The sequence below is a fragment of the Panthera onca genome, chromosome C2, assembly GCF_046562875.1.
Source record: "Panthera onca isolate mPanOnc1 chromosome C2, mPanOnc1 haplotype 2, whole genome shotgun sequence".
Classification (NCBI taxonomy): domain Eukaryota; kingdom Metazoa; phylum Chordata; class Mammalia; order Carnivora; family Felidae; genus Panthera; species Panthera onca.
The window spans coordinates 151,770,361-151,792,594 of NC_138347.1; the positions used below are offsets into that span (position 1 = coordinate 151,770,361).

Consider the following 22,234-nt stretch of genomic DNA (forward strand, 5'->3'; position numbering starts at 1 on the left):
ATTCAACTCTCTAGATTTTGCAGAGTGGTTTGGCTTTTCCAACACCATCATTATTCTGATGCTAGGCAAAAAGACTGTACCTCAAGAAAGCCCACTTTTTAAAGTCACTAAATCGCATTTAAAAAAACAACAACAACAACTTACTTTTGAGAGTGAGAAAGAGAGAGAGAGAGAGAGAGAGAGAGAGAATGAGTGGGGAGGGGGACAGAATATCTGAAGCGGGTTCTGCGCTGACCACAGAGAGCCTGATGTGGAGCTTGAACTCACGGCCTGAGCCGAAGTCAGACATTTAACCGACTGAGCCACCCAGGCACCCCAACACTAAGTAGCATTTAAAAAACATATTTCTTCTATTAAAAATAAACCTATATACTGTGTCTCCTGTTGACAGGAGAATTACATTTAAAGGAAAGTCATCTCCTTTTTGTCTATCTCTTAGTAACTATAATTAACCTTAGTAAAAAGTATCGTACCTTCCACCTTCCCTACTCACCTTTAATAACCTGGTCAGGCTGCGTACAAAGTGGTGTTATAGGATTTGTACAGTCATTGTCATAATCTCCGGAGGCTCTGAAATTATGAATTCCCTTCAAGGTCTAAAGGAACGAAATTCATTTTTTAATCATTTTACGCTTTATAATTTGCCAATCCGTTTCAAGTGGCAAGAAAAACAAAGAACAAGAAAAAACAAAACACTAAAATCAACCACAAAATATTTAGTGACAAAGTACAATTACCTACCACGATTTAAAAAAAAAAAAAAGTATTAAGAAGGGAATGTCAACATTATCTTTTTGGAGAGAAAAATAAGGAATCTTCCAGGTAAAGCTATTGTTGATTTCAAATCGGGACAATGAAATTTAGACAAGATATATAACATTTTTTACCATACCAAGAAAGCCCACTTGACTGGCATATAAACAAATAAATGTAAACACACTCTCTTTTGTTATCCACACATAATCTGATAAGCAAGAAAACTTAAATGTTCTTTAAATAACATTTAAGGATTAGGAGTATTTTTGATGACTTCTCTATGCGTATCCTCTAATTCTATCCCTGTTCTACAAACCAAGAGGGAAAAGGAAATGAATTCGAAAGCACAATTTTCTAATTGTCTTATGCTTAGAAAAACAGAATCCTAGCCAAGTGTCCCTGCCGTGTTGGTACAGGGATTCCCCACTTTCCAAAAATAAAGCGTTCATATGAAAACTTCCATAAGCCGAAACAGTGTAAAGACAAAGAAGCAATCGCCATTTCATAAAAGCAACGATCGTCTTCCGATTTCTTTTGGTTACAGAAACTGGGTAACACAGGAATTTGCAGAAGTGAAGTAGTATAAAGCAAACTTGTGGACAGTGGGGGAAACCTGTACCCAGGCTGCCTTCAAATGCAGTTCTGTGAGGTCAGAAGCTATACTAATATTTTTTGGTTTCACCGGGCAACGGTGCCTATTCTAAGCACAACAAATGTCCATCTTGGCTCCTGACAAAGAAGTCGGAAGCTTCATGTTGACTTTTACCTTAATTTTAGTACAATCCTTAGGATGATTCACAGAGGCTTTCATGTTTTTGCCACTGTTCAAAAGCATGCTGGGCTTTTTCATCTTGAGCATTTGCTACTGGTGTCCGGCAGGTCTGTGATAACAAACCACATGTTTGCACACCTTTGCCAGGTGTATGGAAGCTCACTTACCCATTTATTTACTGTAGACTTAGTTGTCGCGACCCAGATTGCGGGAGGGGGATCAGCTGACCTATCAAGCTCCATCTGAAAACAAAGCACAGAAACATTGCTTTCTTGAGTGCTGACTCTCCTGAGTCGCTGGGACTAGCTATGTATTATTAAATATCGACTCCTGCTGACAGTACCCTGGCATGCGTTAAAAAGCTACGGGGCATGGGGCGCCTGGGTGGCTCAGTCCGTCAAGTGTCTGACCTCGGCTCAGGTCGTGAGCTTATGGTTCGTGGGTTCAAACCTTGTGTTGGGCTCTGTGCTGACAGCTCGGAGCCTGGAGCCTGCTCCAAATTCTGTGTCTCCCTCTCTCTCTGTCCTTCCCCTCCACTCATGCTCTCTCTCGCTCTCAAAAATAAATAATAAACATTGAGGAAAAAAAAAAGCTAGGGATGCACAGGGGCACCTGGGTGGCTCAGTTGGTTGAGTGTCTGACTTGATTTCAGCTCAGGTCGTGGTCCCAGGCTCATGGGAATGAGCCCCGCAGAAGGCTCTGTGCTGAGTGTGGAGCCTGCTTGGGATTCTCTATCTCCCTCTGCCCCTCTCCCCTGCTTGCTCTCAAATAAAAAATTTTTAAAAAGAGGGAGAAAAGCTACGGATGCACAGAACAATGAGGCAGTCTCTTTGCTAAAGGAAGCGTGGCCTCATAAAAGTATAATAGGGGTGACTTCTCATCAAAAACAGTGGCTTAAAGTCTGTGTGATTTTAAATTAATTAATTAATCAGGGGATCCAAACAGGTACAGTCAAAAGGATGACTTACATAATTTTTGTTTTTGCTCTTTTGTTTTTCTGTTCTTTTTTAAGTTTATTTTATTTTTTGAGCGTGCACGCGTGCCCACACAAGGCGGAGGGGAGGGGCAGAGAAAAGGAGAGACAGAATCCCAAGCAGGTTCCATGCCATCAGTGCAGAGCCTGATGTAGGGCTCAAACTCACGAACCATGAGATCGTGACCTGACCCGAGATCAAGAGTTGGATGCTGGGGCGCCTGGGTGGCTCGGTCGGTTAAGTGTCCGACTTCGGCTCAGGTCATGATCTCACGGTCCGTGAGTTCGAGCCCCGCATCAGGCTCTGTGCTGACCGCTCAGAGCCTGGAGCCTGTTTCAGATTCTGTGTCTCCCTCTCTCTCTGCCCCTCCCCTGTTCATGCTCTGTCTCTCTCTGTCTCAAAAATAAATAAATGTTAAAAAAAAAAAAAAAAAAAAAAAATTTAAAAAAAAAAAAAAAAAAAAAAAAAGAGTTGGATGCTTAACCGACCTGGCGCCCCTATTCTTTCTTAATGATAAAGAAATAGATCTTTCTCTATGAAGATGTTTGTACTAAAAAAACATCCTGAGAATACAGCAAAAGTGAAAAGTATGCAAGTAAGTCCCCCCCCACCTAAGAATAGTACACCTGTGAATAGCTTACTGCGTCTTCTGTATTTTTAAAACAGCACAAGTATAGAAACACATCCCTGCACCCATGTACATAGTCTGCACACAAAATCACTCTGTAGTCAGTCAACCACTATTCTTCCCGTGCCAGGAAACGGAAGGTTGGGAGTTGTGGGACAGGCTGGACTCCTCGCAAGAAGGAATCCCCTCAGTTCAGAGTGACGTTTCTTGTAACACACAGTTATGTGGGCACTAAGTCCTTTTAGGCTTCCCTCTCCCCTGGCACTGCAAAACGCCGTGTTTCTCCTCCCTGCCGTCTGCCCCCAGGAGCCTGCTTTCTGCACACAGGCTCTGACTGCAGCAACTCCCTTGCTTCTCTAGGATTACTGGGTGTGTCCCTGGGGGGCACCACCTATTCTGAAGAGCTGTACTCGGCCAGTCTGTGTGCGCTCATAGGCCACAAGCATCCCCTCAACCGTCTCATTTGACCTCTATTCCTTTGCTTCAGCTCTTCCTCTTATACTGTGGTCTGGGTTTCAGATGTCGCTCAGTTTTGTGGGTATCTGCAGTTTTGTCTCTTGCTTTCCTGATTGTTTTTGGACGATTGTTGTGAAAAGGAAGTCGTGCTGCCTTTATGCCTCCATTTTAAATCTGGAGTTCTCTTCAGTACGGTTTTAACGTGCAATGCTTGAGACGATCAGTGAGGCCGAATGCGCGGTCATGTGATGACAGGCCATTCTGCAGTCCAGGCTTCACTTTTAGCACGTGTCAATATGGACGGCTTCCCAAGTACTCTTTCACCAACACGCCGGACGCTGGTCAGCAATCGGGACTGCTGTGAGGTAGAAACGTCAGGTTTGGAGGATGAACCGGCTCGTTCTCTTCTTCCGAAGCATTCTTCCACATCCTCCCTCGGAGGCAGTGGTCTTTCTGCTTTGCTGTCTGCTCGCGGACACCTGAACCTGTCACATTCCTCCACTTAGGACAGGTTAGCAAAGCCGGGGGAGCTCAGGAGCAACGTGGGGCAATCGCACTGGGATTCGCCAGTGGGAGAGCTACGTGTCCCGAACGTACCCAAAAAGTCACAATCTCTTCTACAGATGACTAATAAAACTTAAAATATCTTTTTTTCACCACCCCACAGCTGTGTGAGTTGTGTTCTAATACAGATTTTGCTGGATTTGGCCAGCACGTGTAACAATGTTAGGCACAAAACTAAAACACAGGACATACCTTGAGAACTGGTGCCTTTTCTTCACAAATTAGTACCCGAATGTCAGGGTTTCTTAGGTCTGTACAGTAAATCTTCCTGTCCCTTCCACCGGAATACACGTGTGTGAAGGCGTCATTGACCTGCAAAGCCCAAACGCCTTCATCATGGACTCGGTACGTCGCTATACATCTCTGTTGGCCAAGGGACCAAAGGCGAATTGTCCCATCAGAACTGCCCGAAAGGCACTGAAAACAGAGAAAGTTAACGTTAGAAAAAGTTCCGGCCAGAAGGTTCCTGCTTTCCTGTGTTCTGCAGCCGGTGTCTGTCCTTGTTGACTCTACACTGTCAAACGCACAGGTCCGACAACCTGTATTTCTGCCTCTGATAAAGACTTCTGATAAGCACGCACCATAGGCTCACACGACCGAAGGCAACAGTACCTGCTCAAGCAGGGGGGAAAAAAACTGCCTTTGTCCTCTCTTGGCTGGCCACATGCAGAATTAGCATCCCCTGGGAAGTTGTTAAAAATGCAGATTCCTGGGTCCGATTCCAGACTTAATGTGGCAGAAACTGTGGTGGGGCCCAGCAATCCATGCTTTGATGGGCTCTCCAGGTCATTCTGGTACTCTAAGGTCGACAAGCTTTGCACTAGGCCAGCAAGCCTATTAGAGCCAGGGGTCACACTCCATCTCATCCCCCTGCTCGTGGCAATGGATTCCTGATGGCCTGCCAGGTCTCTGAGATTCTACTAATAGGAGTCAGAAGCAAATCCTAGTCCCAGGCTTACCACTACTCTCTGTGACCTTGGGTACTTCCCATCTGAGCCTCAAGTTCAATGTCTATTAATATAAAATGGGGACCTCCAGCATTCAGAGTTAACATTAGCAATCCTGACGCTTTCTAAAGGTTCCGGAGCATCAACTGCGTAGAAGTTGCTGGCACACAAATTAGGGCCGAGCACGCTGTGAGTCCGGCAGAAGGAGGCTGAATCAGCCACGTGCCTGGTGTTCGCTACCAGTTCCCATGGTGACTTGCCGAAGAGAATAAACCTTACTCCTCTGAGGGAACAAGTGGCCTCGAGGAGAAGCAAGTGCTGGTGCTGGCGTGTGAAATCAAGTAGGCAAAAGCTTAGAGCAGGTAGCCGTGGGCTTAGAGATTTGGGAAGTGTCCGAATAGATGAGGCCTTCAGGAATGCTAAAGATATACTGGGGTGCCCCGTGACCGGAAGGACCCTTCAGAACTCTGGACAAGGTTAACTAAATGAACACGTACCGGGAGACTCCCCCGTAAGTGGCCGGGAGCATCGGTGTTTGAATCACCTGTTCCAACTGGTCTACAAGGCAACCGAGAGACCAGCCAACAAAGAAACTGTCCCAGCTAAGTTACAAGCAGACCTCCAACGTGCGCGCGGGGAGGACCGACACAATCTAATGGAGGAAGGGCAAGGAAGGGCTCGCCTTCCACGAAGAGACGCTACTCTGAGGTGGTGAAGCTGTCAGTACAGCTCTGATCCCTCAGATCCTAGGCCGTGTACCTACAGAGAGTAAGTCTGACAACTTGAGGAGGAGGAAACTCCACCCTAAGGTGATGGGCTGGAAGTCCTCAGAACCTGGGCAACTTGCAGTTACTTCCAGACCCAAAGTGTAGAGCTGAAAGCCGATGAGGGGACACAGAGCTGTATCAACCCTGATACGGAAGACAAAATCATCTCTGATGGTAACTGTATCCTAAGACTGCTAAAAAGCAGGCCCCCAAGCAGACAGCGATTGCTTTTAAAGTATAATGTTGGTGACCTTCCTTGTAGTGGTCGGTAGTGTGGTTGAAGGATGTGCCTATTTTATAGGACTTCTAGTGCCTGACAGCTTGCAGGAGCTCGAGTCGTGCACCAAACTATCTCCACCCTTCTGGTAGATACACGTGAAGACCCTGTCATTAGGAGGTAACTCTTGGGACTAGGACAGGAGGCCCTGAATGGTTCTGCTACACCAGACTTAGGGGCACAGAGTCTACAGCCCTGATCGGGGGGGTCTGTGCTCCTGAACGAGAAAGTAGAGGGGCCAGTGGACCAAAGCCAGGCTGCTGTGGACCAACACGAGTGTTTCTGGGATGGTCGCTCACACATAACTCAACTCCCAATAGCAGCCACGTGGGCATGGTAAGCTGGCCAGGAATAGCCCGATGCTTAAAGACCCCTGGACCCATAAGATAAGGCTAAGCAGTACTTAGGTTACCAGGAAAACCCTCTGAGGGACACATAAGGATGTCACTGACTCAAACTAAGATGGCAGACGGTCCCAGCTCCTCAAGCAATTGCCTGAGCAAGTACAAGGGATGAGATGTCCACTGGCTCGGCCCAGTAATGTTGGCACCGATCAAAACAAGCTCAGTGGCGACAGACCTCAAACAGTAAGATTTGCTAAACAATAACAACAACAAAGGAAGAGGATGTCCATGGGATTCACAGGCCTATGATACACACACACACGCACACACATTATTTTTTAATGCTTATTATTTTTGAGAGAGAGGCAGAAAGAGGGAGACAGAGAATCTGAAGCAGACTGCACTGTCAGGGCTGAGCCCAGTGTGGGGCTAGAACCCACGAACTGCAAGATCATGACTCAAACTGAACCACGGAGCCACTCAGGTGACCCTTATACGTATCTTATCACAAGTCCTGACTTACAATGACACCGGAGATCCTGTGTTAGAAGCTTACAGGGCAACTCTGCAGGATACAGTACATACTCTGGTCCGGTAATTGTTAACTATTTCTCTCATATATTACAAGAGTTTGAGAATCAGTATGCCAAGGTTTCTTTCTCCTTCCTCTCTTTTACCCAAACAGCTAGTTAGCATTGCTGTCATGTTGATCAGATTCCCTAATGTTAATATGTTGCGCAGTTGGTGGTTAAATTTACATTTAGCCTCCAGCTGCCAGTAAGGACAACGGATGGAGGGGGAAAGGGGGAAGGAGTCTCTGCCTAATTACGCACCCCGGGGCTGACCCCGGGGCTGACCCCGGGGCTGACGGCAGCCTTTCAAGCGGTCTGCGTACAGTCCGTGGAGCTGACTTCACGTGAAGTGCGTCTGTAACCACGTGCGCTAAATTGCCTTAGGTAAAAGCACACTCCTATCTGTACACACAGGAGACAAAGCAAGGAGTATAGGAGCAAGAGGAGCTTTAGAAAATCTGCCCAGCCCACGGCCCCCTTCTGAAAACCATCTTATCCACATCCCCTGTTTCGGGGCAGTTGCACAAAGACCACGTGACCCAGTCAAATCCCGAACAAAGCCAACAGAACAAGGCAGGGTCAGCCATCCCAAGTGGAGCTCAGTAGCTACACTGCAAAAACAGTGAGGAGCGGACTGACCGGGCTTCTCAGACTCCCATGAAAACGGGGCTGCAAAGGAACTCAAGAACTCTAGAAAATGCCACAGCTTACAGAGAAGAATATACTTACTACTTCTAACCTTACCGACATTATGATCCCCACTTTGCAGATGAGCAAACCAAGGACTAGGAAAGTGAAGTCCTCTCCTCGAGGCCACACAGTAAGTACATTAACACTGGGATGTAGCTCCAAAGACCTCCACGGGCATCGTCTAACTTCTCTTTGCCTGGTTCTGAAGGATGATTTCCTCTCACCTCCGGAGACAAAGGCTTCTCTAATTCACATGGGAGGCAACTTGCATGACGTAATTCCCACAGGAGTGACAGACCGATGGCGCTTCTCACTGTGCCACCTCCCCACTCTGCTTTTCCTAACCCACTCGCCATCAATTCCAGCTAGCTCCGGGCTCCTCCCTGGCCCGTGAGCAAACATGGCTGGGGAGACGGGGACACGGGGCAGAAGTAGGCCCTAACTGGAAACGGTGCTCGGTTTTTGTTTGTATTACCTACATTGATGGAAGATCATTTTCCCACTGCTACAGAACAAATTGAATTGTGATTTATAATCCACAAATTATGTACCCAACAAAGTACTAGGGTACCAGTACATGTTCAAACATTACCAAAATGTTTGTAAGTATTATGTCAGATGTCTAAACTTACAGACTGTATCTACAGAGTCAAATGACAGGATTTGGCCCAAAGTCAGACCCACTGTTGGGAAATTTTCACTAGCAGAAAGCATTCAATACCAAAACTTCCTTCTGCTTTACACAAAGTAACATTTTAAATTATCTTATCCTAAGGGTGCCTGGGTGGCTCAGTCGGTTAAGCGTCCGACTTGGGCTCGGGTCATGATCTCCTGGTTCGTGGGTTCGGGCCCTGCATCGGGCTCTGTGCTGACAGCTCGGAGCCTGGAGCCTGCTTCGGATTCTGTGTCTCCCTCTCTCTCCACCCCTCGTCCGCTCACACTCTGTGTCTCTCTCTCAAAAATAAACATTAAAAAATAAATAAAAAATAAATTATTTTATCCTATCCCATCGTAACTGCGTATAGTCATTGGCATTAGAGTTATTCTGAGGGAACCTCTTGTTTGGTCTGTATTTAAGTGAGGCAAACAGAATTAATTTCAAAATGTGGATTACTATTAGGTGCAACTGGGGTATTTTAAGGATTGGAAAGTAGACCACTCTTCAGAAGTGTCTGGTGCATGAAATTTGAGACAAGGTCACTAGGTAAACATCCACGTGCAAGTACGTACCTGTGTACCATCCCTGTTCAACAGCAGTGCTTTGACATTGTCTGTGTGCCCTTTCAGCTTCATTAGTTTCGCACATGTTCTTGGATCCCACACCCTTAAAACCTGTGTATTTAAACAAAATGTTACATCAACTGAATACACACCTGAACAAATTTCAATAATAAATGACCGAGAGGTCAAATGACAACCATCACACTGTGAAGGAAATACTGTTTTGCCAATGGCCACCGACTGAGGCTCCCAATCTTTTCAAGTAGGAGGAACCCCTTCTAATGTCGAAACGTGAATAGGCCTCCCCCACCCATTCAGCCCACCCCCGTCACCACAAACGACAGTAATTATATAGTTATATTCTTACTTGTTCAAATAAAACCTTTCCCTTAACAAAATCTCTGTCTGTGTATTTAGTAATTATACGGATCGAATTATTTTGGTGTCTCTGTTTTCCGGTGTTAAAATATACCCGTTAGCTCCCCCTTACCTTCTCAGTGGACCCTGATACAATGATTGTTCCCAGTTGATTCATTGCCAGGCTATAAATGGAATCTTTGTTCCCACTTAAAGAAGAGGCTATTAAGGATAAACAAAGCTAAATGTTAACAAAATCATCATCTGTTCAGCAGTTAGCCAGCAAAAATTCAAGTTTAATTATTTGGCTTAGAAAATCTTTGTGAGTGTTCTAAGGAAAAGAAATCTTGCTATGAGGGAGATCATTCTAAACAACAATACTGTTATCAAAATTTACATCTTGTCTAGATTTGAGACACAAAAGTGCTCAATAAATATTTGCTAAATTGAACTGCACTGCCACTTAAAAACTATCCACATAAGTAATGTATTTTCAAAGATATACTCGTGCCAATAAATATGAACAACATATCCAAACTCACCGTTTTCAAGGAAACACAAACCAAAACAAAAAATATTATTTTCACCTATCAAATCAGATTTTCAATGAGGCAATAATTAATTCTCAAAAAACAGTACAGTGGTACTCTCATACATTACTTGTGGGAGAAGTACAACTTGTTTGGTACAACTCTTGGAAGGATATTAGGCAATGTTTAGTGAGAATCATGTTCATGCTCTACAATTCAGACCTCAGTTTCACTGAATTGAAGGAAGCTACGTATAAACTGTCTATACAGTATCATCCTAATTTTCAATCAAGAATAAATATAGGCAAAAATACTGAGAAGTTACGAGTAAAGGAGTTAATATACGTATTTAGAAAAGTTAACAGGTTATGTAGTAAGTGCTCAGTAACTGTTAGCTGTTAGTACTTCTATAACCATAACTCAGCTCGTGTGATATCCTCTCTAAACGATTCTAAGCAAGATGTATCTGTTGCAGAATCTGTAACCCTAAGCCCGGTCTCTGACCTGGGGACAATCCTGCCTTCTTCTGCTTTGTTCCCTCTTGTTAGTGTTTCTTTGGGGCAGGCCCTACATCTAGAGAGCTAAATAATGTGTCATGACAGCCCCCAGCAGAGATCGGCTGCTGGATCACTACAGTAATGCCCTGGTGAAAAATCAAGGAGATCAAGGGGCGAGTAGTGTTTAGAGCTCTGCATACTTCCTAGGGAAAAGGGTGGGAACGATATTCAAGAAATTACAGACATCAGTCTCCCAACCTGCCCTTCCTGGCACATCCTAGATTATATTAGGCCTGTTTTAGCTATGTCAATGTGAGTATTCCACAGTCATGAAAAGCTGGACCTGTATGCAGAGATCTAGATAGTTCAGGCCTATATCCTGAACACAGACCTGCCAGGCCAGCCTTAGCCACAAATGTGCTCCTAAAAGCCCTCTGACACCTGGCCTAGAGGACGCTAGTGGGCTGGCTCAAGTGTGAGGCTCAGTTTCAAATTTAGACTCCTATGGGTCTGACCTGGTAATCTCAGATGTCTTAGCTGATGAGGCATCTGTGCAATTAGTGTGTTGTGAATGTTTCTGAATTGCCTCTGGAGGCACCCTAGCCTCTCCTGATCTCTTCTGAAATTGGCTGGATTCTTTAGGGTGGCTCTGAAAGGGTCCTGCAAAATCAGTGCAGGGAGCCTTTTCTTTCTTTGTGTATTTTCCATGTTGGCCATTAACTCAAGGGCTCATAGTAACACTTTTAAGAGTCAGAAACTGCCTGCTTTGTCAAGTAATCACCACCTCCATCAACAGTGTCTGCTGAGATTGTGACCCTGGACCAGGCAATGCTACGGGAGGTACAAAGTGGTAATAAGACAGACTCTTTTGCCCTGCAGGAGCTTACACTTTAGCTAGGGAGCTAAGACATGCACATGTACAAAATTAGCCAGGTTACACCTGGAGAAGTTACCATTTTTAGACTGCAGTGAGGAACTAGCTCCTTGTTGTTCAATCATACTCTTGGGGGCTAGAACGCTGTAGGTAGAAGCACTCTCAAAATACGAACCACTGTCTCGATGCAAACCTATCAAAGATGTTTCACCAACCATTCTTTATTTATGTCAACTTGAATCACTTCCAAAGAAATTTTCTTCAAACACCTTACTTGTGACAGTGTTGTTTGAGGCAGTCAATGCTGTTAAGGTATTCACATCCCAGAGGAATATCTGTCTGTCCAACCCAGCTGAAGCTACCAGTTCTTTATCCTTGGCATAGGCTAAGGCCTTTACATAATCCTGTAACAGAACACACACACGATGATCTACTAGATCGGTAAGGAAAGGAGTCACAGAAAGTACTGAGATCTCACCGTTACACTAAAGACGCTGAAAATTGTTTGTCGTTTTACCTTATGTGTCCTTAGTGTTGACATGCAAAATCCCTTATGTGCATTCCACACTTTCACTGTTGTGTCAGAAGAAGCAGATATTACTAGAAGAGGCAAAGAATAAATGAACCCCTTAGTAAGACTTTTCATCATTTTAAGGACTCTTAACAATGTAACGTGCTTTCAAACTGACATTCACAGACACACACGTATACTTGAATATTTACAGTATTTGTAACATTAATTCCAGTACCTGTTCATGTTCACACACACACACACATCTAAAAGCTCTTCCTAGAACCTATTTTTGAAACATGTTTTTAAATATGCAGGGCAAAGTTTTTCAATGTTCCAGCTGAAGGCACAACTAATTTGACTGAAAAAAGTTTTCCTAACACAGACTGCAAAACTAAGAAATGGATCTTACCATAATAAGAACAAAAAGAGACATTAATAAGGCTAACAGAAGACTGCATATTGTATGAATCTGTTTACATATATATAGCTTGAATGCAGGCAAAACTAATTTATAGTGTTTAGCAGACAGGAGAGCAGTTATCTTGGGGCATGAGGGAGTGATTGAAAGGGTGGTCCAAGGGGGATTTTGGTAATCTGTACCTGGACACGGGTATTCACCTTACGAAACTTTACTGAGCTGTATTCTCAAGGTGTGTGCTTTTCTGCATGTATGTCAGACTTCAATTAAAAAGGCACATGAAAAATAAAAAAACACACCAAGTTGAGTGAAAAACTCCCAGAAACCCAATAATCTAAAGAAGTACTTACATGTTTTCCCATTACAACAAAGCACAATGTCGTTTACCCAATCGGTATGGTGTTCCATAGATGCTATATATGGATCTTGCTAAAATAAAAAGAAAAATTGTGAGAACGTCACTAGTTTGCATTAGAGGACAAAATCTATATTATAAATTATAGATATGTTTGCATTCTTCAATTAATGTGACCTGTTACTCTCGGGTCGTAAAATTGACAACTGAATTCAGAGTACAATTTCATCAAACAGTTGATGCTTCTGTATTACAGATGTGAATAAAGTTTTGTTTCAGGAGTTTTATTACTGACGAAAGCCTGGGTTCCTAGGGCAAATGCTTACTTTTTACGCCTCGAGTGAGTGAAGGCAACAAGATCTGGGCTAGGCACCGCACGTGACACAGAGCGCTGCAGGCAGGGGTTTCCTAGGACAGGACGTGAGCAGATCTGCAGGCTGGCGGCGTCTGAATCAGTGGTGGTGAAGGCTCACCACAGACACAGATATGAAAATGAGGCTGATGAAAGCGGAGAGGAGCCCAGCCTAACCCCCTACTGCTATTTTGACTTTCTGAATTAATGTCTTCCTCATGGTATGTACAGTCCTTCAGAAGGCTATAAGAGTATTCCCCATGCTACCGTATCAATTCAGTAACTTGAGATTCTTCCACTCCTCTCTCTTGGCTTAATTACCAGGAGTTAAAGAACAGTATTCCATTACATGCTACACACAACACTTCAAGGGGGAAGAGAACAGTTCTCTACAAGCCTATCTGACAAGTGATGCTACTCAGTCTCGTTGTAAAATGAAGACCGGAAAAAAGATGTCTAAGGGCAGGATGGGTAGGTTTTCTAGATTCTTTCAGGCTTAAACTTTTTTTTTTTTTTAAATATGAAATTTATTGTCAAATTGGCTTCCATACAACACCCACGGCTCATCCCAACAGGTGCCCTCCTCAGTACCCATCACCCACCCTCCCCTCCCTCCCACCCCCCATCAACCCTCAGTTCTCAGTTTTTGAGAGTCTCTTATGTTTTGGCTCCCTCCCCCTCTAACTGTTTTTTTTCCTTCCCCTCCCCCCATGGTCTTCTGTTAAGTTTCTCAGGATCCACATAAGAGTGAAAAGATACGGTATCTGTCTTTCTCTCTCTGACTTAATTCACTTAGCGTAACACTCTCCAGTTCCATCCACATTGCTACAAAAGGCCATATTTCATTCTTTCTCATTGCCAAGTAGTATTCCATTGTGTATATAAACCACAATTTCTTTATCCATTCGTCAGTTGATGGACATTTAGGCTCTTTCCATCATTTGGCTATTGTTGAAAGTGCTGCTATAAACATTGGGGTACAAGTGCCCCCATGCCTCAGCACTCCTGTATCCCTTGGGTAAATTCCTAGCAGTGCTATTGCTGGGTCATAGGGTAGATCTATTTTTAATTTTTTGAGGAACCTCCACACTGTTTTCCAGAGCAGCTGCACCAGTTTGCATTCCCACTAATGATGCAAGAGGGTTCTGGTTTCTCCACATCCTCACCAGCATCTATAGTTTCCTGATTTGTTCATTTGAACCACTCTGGCGTGGGGCGGTATCTGAGTGTGGTTCTGATTTATATTTCCCTGATGAGGAGCGACGTTGAGCATCTTTTCATGTGCCTGTTGGCCATCTGGATGTCTTCTTTAGAGAAGTGTCTATTCATGTTTTCTGCCCATTTCTTCACTGGATTATTTGTTTTTCGGGTGTGGAGTTTGGACTCACATTCAGGTCCTTTATCCATTTTGAGTTTATTTTTGTGATGTAAGAAAGTGGTCCTTTATCCATTTTGAGTTTATTTTGTGATGTAAGAAAGTGGTCTAGTTTCATCTTTCTGCATGTTGCTGTCCAGTTCTCCCAGCACCATTTGTTAAACAGACTGTCTTTTTTCCACTGGATATTCTTTCTTGCTTTGTCAAAGATTAGTTGGCCATACTTTTGTGGGTCTAGTTCTGGGGTTTCTATTCTATTCCATTGGTCTATGTGTCTGTTTTTGTGCCAATACCATGCTGTCTTGATGATTACAGCTTTGTAGTAGAGGCTAAAGTCTGGGATTGTGATGCCTCCTGCTTTGGTCTTCTTCTTCAAAATTACTTTGGCTATTCGGGGTCTTTTGTGGTTCCATACGAATTTTAGGATTGCTTGTTCTAGCTTCGAGAAGAATGCTGGTGCAATTTTGATTGGGATTGCATTGAACGTGTAGATAGCTTTGGGTAGTATTGACAAAACAATATTTATTCTTCCAGGCTTAAACTCTTGTGAATGTTTTCCGTAATTTGCCTGAAATACTGTAAGTTCCGAGAATGGTGACATTCCAATTCAAATGTGAGTTCCAAAAAGCATTTCAAAGTCCTATTTTCTTAGTTTCTATGTTTCTGACACCGGGCCACCACTGTTTCCGTTGGTTACAAAATTCAAAACCCACAGGACCAAAGTCCACTTAAAGAAACATTATCCAGCAACCGTGCAAAGTAGTGGCTCTTTTTCAGACTGCACATCAGACTTGCAAAGCTTGCTAGAGAGACACGGACTTTTAAAACCACAAGGTCAAGCACCAGGGTTCTGAAGTTAAACTGTGCTCTAATTCTCTGTCACCTACTAGCTATTTAAGCATGGGCTTCTCTGAGCCTATCTTCCCAGCGATGAAAATGAATCATAACAGCTGCCCTGAAGGTTGATGTGAGAGTTAAAACCACACTGGATAGGAAAGTGCTAAGACTGTCTGGTACATGGCTAGGGGCTCTAAATGCTCCTTCTCCTTCCCTGAATCTTCCTTTCGATGTCATAGACAATACATGCATTCAAACAAAATACAGGAACAGTTCCTTTCCATCTGACTGGGGATTTGTCTTTACATAGATTTAAGTCCTGTTCCCTGTTTAAGAAAACAGACCTTCAATCTCCCGAAGAAGTGGAACATGTTGTCTTTATATTTTTCTATCAACTTTCTATTAACTAATGAGGCCTATTGATTTTTTGGGGGGTACCCTACTCACTTTTCAATAAAGAAACCAAATGTTTGTTCAAGATTAATTATAAATGTAAAAGCATATTCGACCTTTTTTTTTTTTTTTTAAAGCACTGACAAGGGTTGCCAAGAAGCTTTTGGGAAACATACTTAAAACAGAAAAATAAACTGTTGAGAGTAATCCTCCTACCAGACAAATCTCTCTGTTCTTTTGTAGGAGACAGCTCTTATCACACACCTAGTTTATGGAGTCCCCACCTTAGCTAAAACACTTTTGAATACTCTCCTACGGGTGTTTTCTCAGAGGCTTACAGAATTCTGGTTGCAGTGTACCAAATACCTCACTGCTCAGAGATTAAGTCTGAAACTGTGAAAGGTGCCACTTGGACAGACTACAATTTACTGGGTAAATGTGAAATGTGAAACTCAATCCCTGCCTTACCTTGTGCTGATTGACACTCCATATTCTTATGATGGAGTCTCGACCGGCCGTGAAAAGTCTGTTCAGTGCTGGATCCAGCTGCAGGGCATTGACTCCATTTCGATTGTACTTCTCTACTTCATCTCGAATAACATAGGAAACCTGAGAAATACGTCCAAATTTGCTTTTTATAAAGTTGTAAGACATGCGATAATATGTAGGCTACTCGTGGCCAATCTGAAATTCAAAATCCCTTGTTTCCCAATATAAAACTTATTCTTCAACCCGCTGAGACGCTGAGGAGTGGAGAAGAATGACACCAGTAACAGCCGAGTCCAGGATAAGCACGAATGAAGCTAACTTCCCGCAACTTCCTAACCAGACTCTTCCCCAGTCTTGTCTCTCGAATCCACTTTCTACAAAGCGGTTGTAAACTGGAACGTGTCTCACCGCTGCTCAAAAACCTCTTCAGTTGCTCACCCTCCTAGACCCGTGATTTGACCCGAACTCCTCTACTGGTCTCCAGTGCCTTCTTCATCTCTCCTGCCACCCATCTTTGCACACTCTGCTCGTGGTTCTTACACACCGTGCCTCCAGACCATCGGTGCCCCGGCCCCTCTGTGTGGAAGCTCTCCTTCCTACTCTGCCGCAGTCTTTACACGTGTTTAGATGACGCTTCCTCGAAAGGCCTCGTCTGACCTGCCAAACAAAGTGAGGTTTTGTGTTCCTGTAATACACTAACCCCTTCCTTCAGAGTACCTTGCCTTACTTCGCCGCCGTCGGTAACCTGTCTGATCACTGTGAAAACCCAGGAGAATCAACCAAAAGCAATTACAACTAAGAAAAAGGCAGCCAAAAGCGAAATGTTTCTAATCTAATGAAATAACCAGTGAAGACAAAATTGGGGGGGAGGTACTTACAATAGGAACAAGAATGAATACCCAGAAATATATTTTGCAAGGAAGACACATAATCGGCAGGACAAGGTATGTAAAAGAACGACTTGAATAGAGGAGACATGCCGTACGGGAAGATTCAAAATTAGTAATTCTTGCCTAAATTTGTGAATTTAGCCCAACTTTGGTCAGAATCCTGTCAGATTTCTTCCTAGAAGACAAAGTACATACAGTATACTGTCTCTGAGGGAATACCCAGTCATTTTTAAAAACGAAAAGATATTCTTTAGAGATCTTAAGAGGTATTATTGTAAAGCTACTAGAATTACAATGGAGTACCACCACAGGAATATGGAAAAAAGGATCACTAGAATGAAACAACATTTGGAAACATATTTTCCTGTTATAAATTTTTAATTTTTGCTATAAACATAGTATGTCAAATGAATGAGGGCATGAGAAGTCATTTAATAAATTATCTAGGAGCATCTAGTGATTCCACCGGGAATAATTATATCCTTTCTCCAAATCTGAAACCAAAATGAATTTTTATATGAACTAAAGATTGAAATTTAACAATTTAATCATAAAAATACTTTTTAAAAAGACAGGCAAATATTTATAATCTCTAGACAGAGAAGGTTCTGCTAACATGAAAAGCAACAGGGTAATCTTTTCAAAGAAAAAGGCCAACGCGGCTATGACCAAACACAAGTCTATACCTTGCGTGTGTACACAACTGTTCACAACAGCATTATTCACAACAGCCAAAAAGTGGAAACGACTCAAATGTCCACCAACTGACAGATGGATAGACAAAATGTGGTATATCTGTGCAACGGAGTATTATTCAGCCATAAAAAGCAGGGAAGTATTGACATAGCTTACGGACACAGCCAGAATCTTAAAAACATTATTAGGCTAAGTTAAAGAGACCAGTTACAAAAGGCCACCTATTTTATTCTATTTATATGAAACATCCAGACAGGTAAATCAATCTACAGAGAAAGAAAGCAGATTAGGGTTGCCAGGGGCTTAGAGGAGAGGAAAATGGGGGTGACTACTAACAGGTATGATGTTTCTTTCCGGGGTGATAAAATGTTCTGAACTAGGTGATCAATGCACAGTGTTGGGAGTTTCCAAAAAAGCTCTAAATTGTATACTTTAGCAGGGTGAACTTTTAAATTTTATCTCAATACAGCTGTTATTTAGGAAAAAAAACACCCTGAATGTCAAAAAATAATAGGAGTAAGGTTAAAAGGCAAACATCTCACTGGGAGAATAATGAAACAGATATGAAAGACAAAAGTTCACTCTTGAGAACATACTAAGCATCCTTACAAAACAGTAAGAAAAAGTCAAACTCCTTAACAGAAAGAGGAACAAAGATCACAAAGGGGAAATTTTTAAAAAAGAAAAGAAAACGGCCAGCAAACGCATAAATAAAGTCACAAAACAGGCCAGGGTTATATGCACAAAGACAACAAGACTGTTGTTTTTGGCCTAGTCTTTTGGGTACAAGTAATTGTAATAGAAATTTGCAAATGAGCTTAAATTGAAAAAAAGAAAGAGACAGAGAGAGAGAGAGAATTTAACATAGAGATACAAGGATATCTATCAGAGCCCAAGGGCAAGAAATATATATAGTCGTGACTCATAAGAGACATTTTAAAATAAAATCATGGCACTTCTCTGTTGAAGCCTTCCAAAGATTTTTCACTGCATTGAAAGTCCAAATTCCTCACGTGCTTTGGATCTATCCTGTGCCTTCACACTCACCTCTAACTAACTCCCCCCAGCGTCTTTCATGAGAGTCACCCCAAACTCCTTTCTGTTCCTCCGATACAACAAACTCTTTTACTGTTGACTGTGCCAAGAAGATCCCCTGAGTCTACAACACCCACAGGAATACCGCCCCCCCCCTCCCCCCCGGCTTTTATCTGCTTTTATCTTGTCTGGCTCACCCTGGCCCTCCATGTCTTAGCAGAAAGGTCACCTCTTCCGAAAGGCATCCCCTGATCTCCTTCGTCACTTACCCTACTTACTTCTCCCGTGGTTCTTACCACACTCCATATTTCCCTTTTTTTCCTTTTATCATTAAGTTTCCTATGCTTTGAGAAAGCCCTTTCAATCTAGAAACTTGTGGCACTTCGGCTCTGAGAAACTTTCTTGTATCAAGTCATTAATAATGATCTTTGCTTCCTTTGCTCCTTCTTAAATTCCCATCAATCAGATGTTGGAACTTTCTTTTTTTTAATTTTTAAAAAATGTCTGTTTTTGAGAGAGAGAGAGAGAGAGAGAGAGCGAGCAAGCACAGGAGTGGAGGAGGGGCAGAGACAGAGACACAGAATCTGAAGCAGGCTCCAGGCTCCGAGCTGTCAGCACAGAGCCCGACGCGGGGCTCGAACCCACAAACTGCGAGATCATGCCCTGAACTGAAGTTGGACGCTCAACCTACTGAGCCACCCAGGCTCCCCAGATGTTGGAACTTTCAAACTGATCCTTCATCTTTTATTCTATATTATCGACCTTTGCCCTTTTGTTTCCTTTTGTAATACCTCCTTCACTATTTTTTAACTGCTATTATTTTTTTTAGTAAATTTCAGTATGATGGACAAAACAGAGGTGGGATCGTCAGAAAGGAAATGACTTGGTAAATTACGGCACATCCGTCCTAGGTGGTCATTAAAGAATCAACATGAACTATACACACTGCAATGCTCCAAGACCTATTACAGTAAAACCTTGTTGTTAAAGAAAAAAAATACTGGCTGTAGAGATCAGGAAAACAGGATTCAGGTCTTTTAACAAACACGGATGAGGCATCCACCGGTGGCCAGGCTCGATTCTAAATGCTGAGGATCTTGTGAGCAAGCACAAAGTCCGCTTGGAGCTTTCACTCTAGCGGGGGCTGGAGCTAGAGAATATAAGTCACAGCAAGTTAAGTGACATTGGCTGCCCTCCCCCTGCAGGATACAGGCAAGCTGTGCAGGCAGATGAGATGGAAGTAAAAGAAAGAAAAGCAGAAGGTACTGGAGACAGAAGCAATGAATGAGCGAACAAAGTCCTGGAAAAACTCATTTAGACAGAGTCAAGAGTACAAGCAAAGGCAGAGAAGATGAAGACTCATATCTTAAAAAAAAAAAAAAAAAAAAAAGGGCAAGGCAAGGAGCAGAGGGTACTGTAAGAACTCTGCAAGGAATGGGAAGATAGACCTTCGGTAGGAACTATGCATTTTGGAAGAGACATGTAAAGGGACTGACAGGAAGAAGACTAGGGCAGTGCCCTAGCAGTAAGTACCCAGCCAGACTACACCGTAAGTATTTGTAGCTGGCTCAATAAGTAAGCACTGTTTGATTAACTTGTGGGACCCAAAACAAAGAAATCAGAGTGGGGACGATCCACTAAACTTCATGTGGTAATACCCCTAGAGTATTTGGTAATGTGCCAGAGGGCAGAGGAAACACTATCCTTGATTATTTTACTTCAAGATAATCAGATTCGTTTTCTATCGCTGAGATATACATTACTACACATTTAGTGGTTTCAAACAATTCCCATTTATTATTTCACAGTTCTGAAGGTCAGAAGTCCAGGATGAGCTTGGGTAGGTCCTCCGCTTAGGGTCTCTCAAAAAGTCTAAACTGATTGGTCAAAATTTGATTGGTCTGTTCCTTCTCCGAGGCTCTAGGACAGTTGGCTTCTAAGCTAATTCAAGTTGCAGGCCTGCAGGCCGTTTCCTTGCTGGCGGTCAGCCAGGGGTCCATCCTTGCTCCTAGAGGCTGCTTGCAATCCTTCTCAAACTTTCTACGCGCCCTCTCCTGCAAAAGAGGGACTCTCTCGTGCCTCAAATCTGACTTCTGCGTCCAGTGGGAGAACACTCTCTGTTTTTAAAGGATCACATAATTAAATTGGGCCCGCTGGGATAATCCAGGATAATCCCCCCTTTAAGGTCTGTAACCTTAATTACATCTGCAAAGTCCTTTTTATCATGCAACATAACATATTCACAAATTCCAGGGATTAGGGCATGGGCATTTGCTGGGGGAGGGGGGATTCTGCCTATCACAGTAACAATTTTTTATATGAAAACAAATATAGATGTATCATGTAATAAGTACAAAATTCACAATCTTTTTAAGAAAAGAAGGGGTGCCTGCCAGCATTTCAGGCTTACAATGGAGGCACTCTGAACTATTACCCTGCACCCCCCCCCCCCCACAGTGTGCATTGACTCACCTCCAGCTGGATGTCTAACAGGCATCTTAATCGTGCCATTGCCCAAACCACCTCCTAACAGTCCTCTCCAAACTAGTTTTTCCCAGTCTTCCTCACTGAGAGGCGTTAACGGCAACTCCATTCTTCCAGTCGCTCGGGCCAAAAACCTTGGTGCCATGGTTAATTCAATTTGTCTCATCTCACATCCTGTCAGCAAGTCTAGTCTTGCAAAATTTAACTACTTCTCACCACCCCGTGTGGAGCCACTATCACACAGCATCTGGATTTCTTTTTGTTTTCCTGTTCATTTATTCATTCTGAGGGAGAGAGAATCCCAAGCAGGCTCTGCGCTGTGTGCCGGTGCTGCCCCCTCCCCGATGCGGGGCTCGACCCAGCGAACCCGTGAGACCACAACTGGAGCCCAAATCAAGAGCTGGACGTTTAAGTTTGACCGACTGAGCCACCCAGTCCCTACCCACCCCCACCCGGGTTTCTTGAACAGCTCTTGGTCCCCCTGCTCTGCCCCTGCTCTAAATATAGCCGCCAGGCTGGTCCTGTTAAAACACAGATATATCATGTATATTCCTCTACTCCAAATTCGCCAGGGCTTCCCAGCTCGCTCAGTGTAAAAGCCAAAGCCCTCCCTATGACCCGCAGCGCTCCTAAAAGATCTGGCCTGCAACGACCTCTCTGATCTCATCACCTGCTCCTCCTCCCTCACTCATTCCATGCCAGCCACAAAGGCATCTCGAGCACTCCACAAGCAGGCCAGGCACATTCCCACTCGGGACTTCTGCATTTGACGTTCTCCCTGGAATGCTCTCCCAGATGGCAATCTCATTTCCTTCAGCTCCTTACTCAAAAGTCAGCCTCTCAGCAAGGCCTTCTCTGGCCACCACCACTAAAATTTCACTTCCCCCTCCACTGCTCACCACTAACCATTTTTTACATCTGAAACTTATTTCCCCCCACATTATCTTACGGAAATTTCAAACACATATAAAAATCGAAAGAATTACACAGCCAATGTCTGTATACCCACATCTGTTCTACAATGAACACTGTTTATGTTTGCTTTATCTCATACCCATCCAACCATCTGATCTGCTATTTTCAATGCGTTTCAAAATAAGTTGCACATCATCAACATCACTTCCCCCTAAGTACTTCAACGTGTATATCACTGTCTAGACTCCATTATTT

At 43.4% G+C, this 22,234-nt stretch overlaps 1 protein-coding gene across 2 annotated transcripts in view; it reads right to left on the bottom strand.

Annotated features, from left to right (window-relative positions):
* The window catches only part of WDR48 (WD repeat domain 48), a 43,302-nt gene that overhangs the window by 15,858 nt on the left and 5,210 nt on the right, over positions 1–22,234 (bottom strand). The window contains exons 2-11 of one of the 2 annotated variants that reach the window (XM_078432473.2): positions 15,939–16,079; positions 12,509–12,587; positions 11,744–11,826; positions 11,501–11,630; positions 11,306–11,419; positions 9,459–9,547; positions 8,978–9,079; positions 4,343–4,567; positions 1,696–1,770; positions 494–596 (exon numbers count right to left, since the gene is read on the bottom strand). In XM_078432473.2, the coding sequence (XP_078288599.1) occupies positions 494–596; positions 1,696–1,770; positions 4,343–4,567; positions 8,978–9,079; positions 9,459–9,547; positions 11,306–11,419; positions 11,501–11,630; positions 11,744–11,826; positions 12,509–12,587; positions 15,939–16,079 (1,141 nt within the window). The remainder of the gene's footprint in view (positions 1–493; positions 597–1,695; positions 1,771–4,342; positions 4,568–8,977; positions 9,080–9,458; positions 9,548–11,305; positions 11,420–11,500; positions 11,631–11,743; positions 11,827–12,508; positions 12,588–15,938; positions 16,080–22,234) is intronic. The other variant, XM_078432472.2, reaches the window with a different exon arrangement.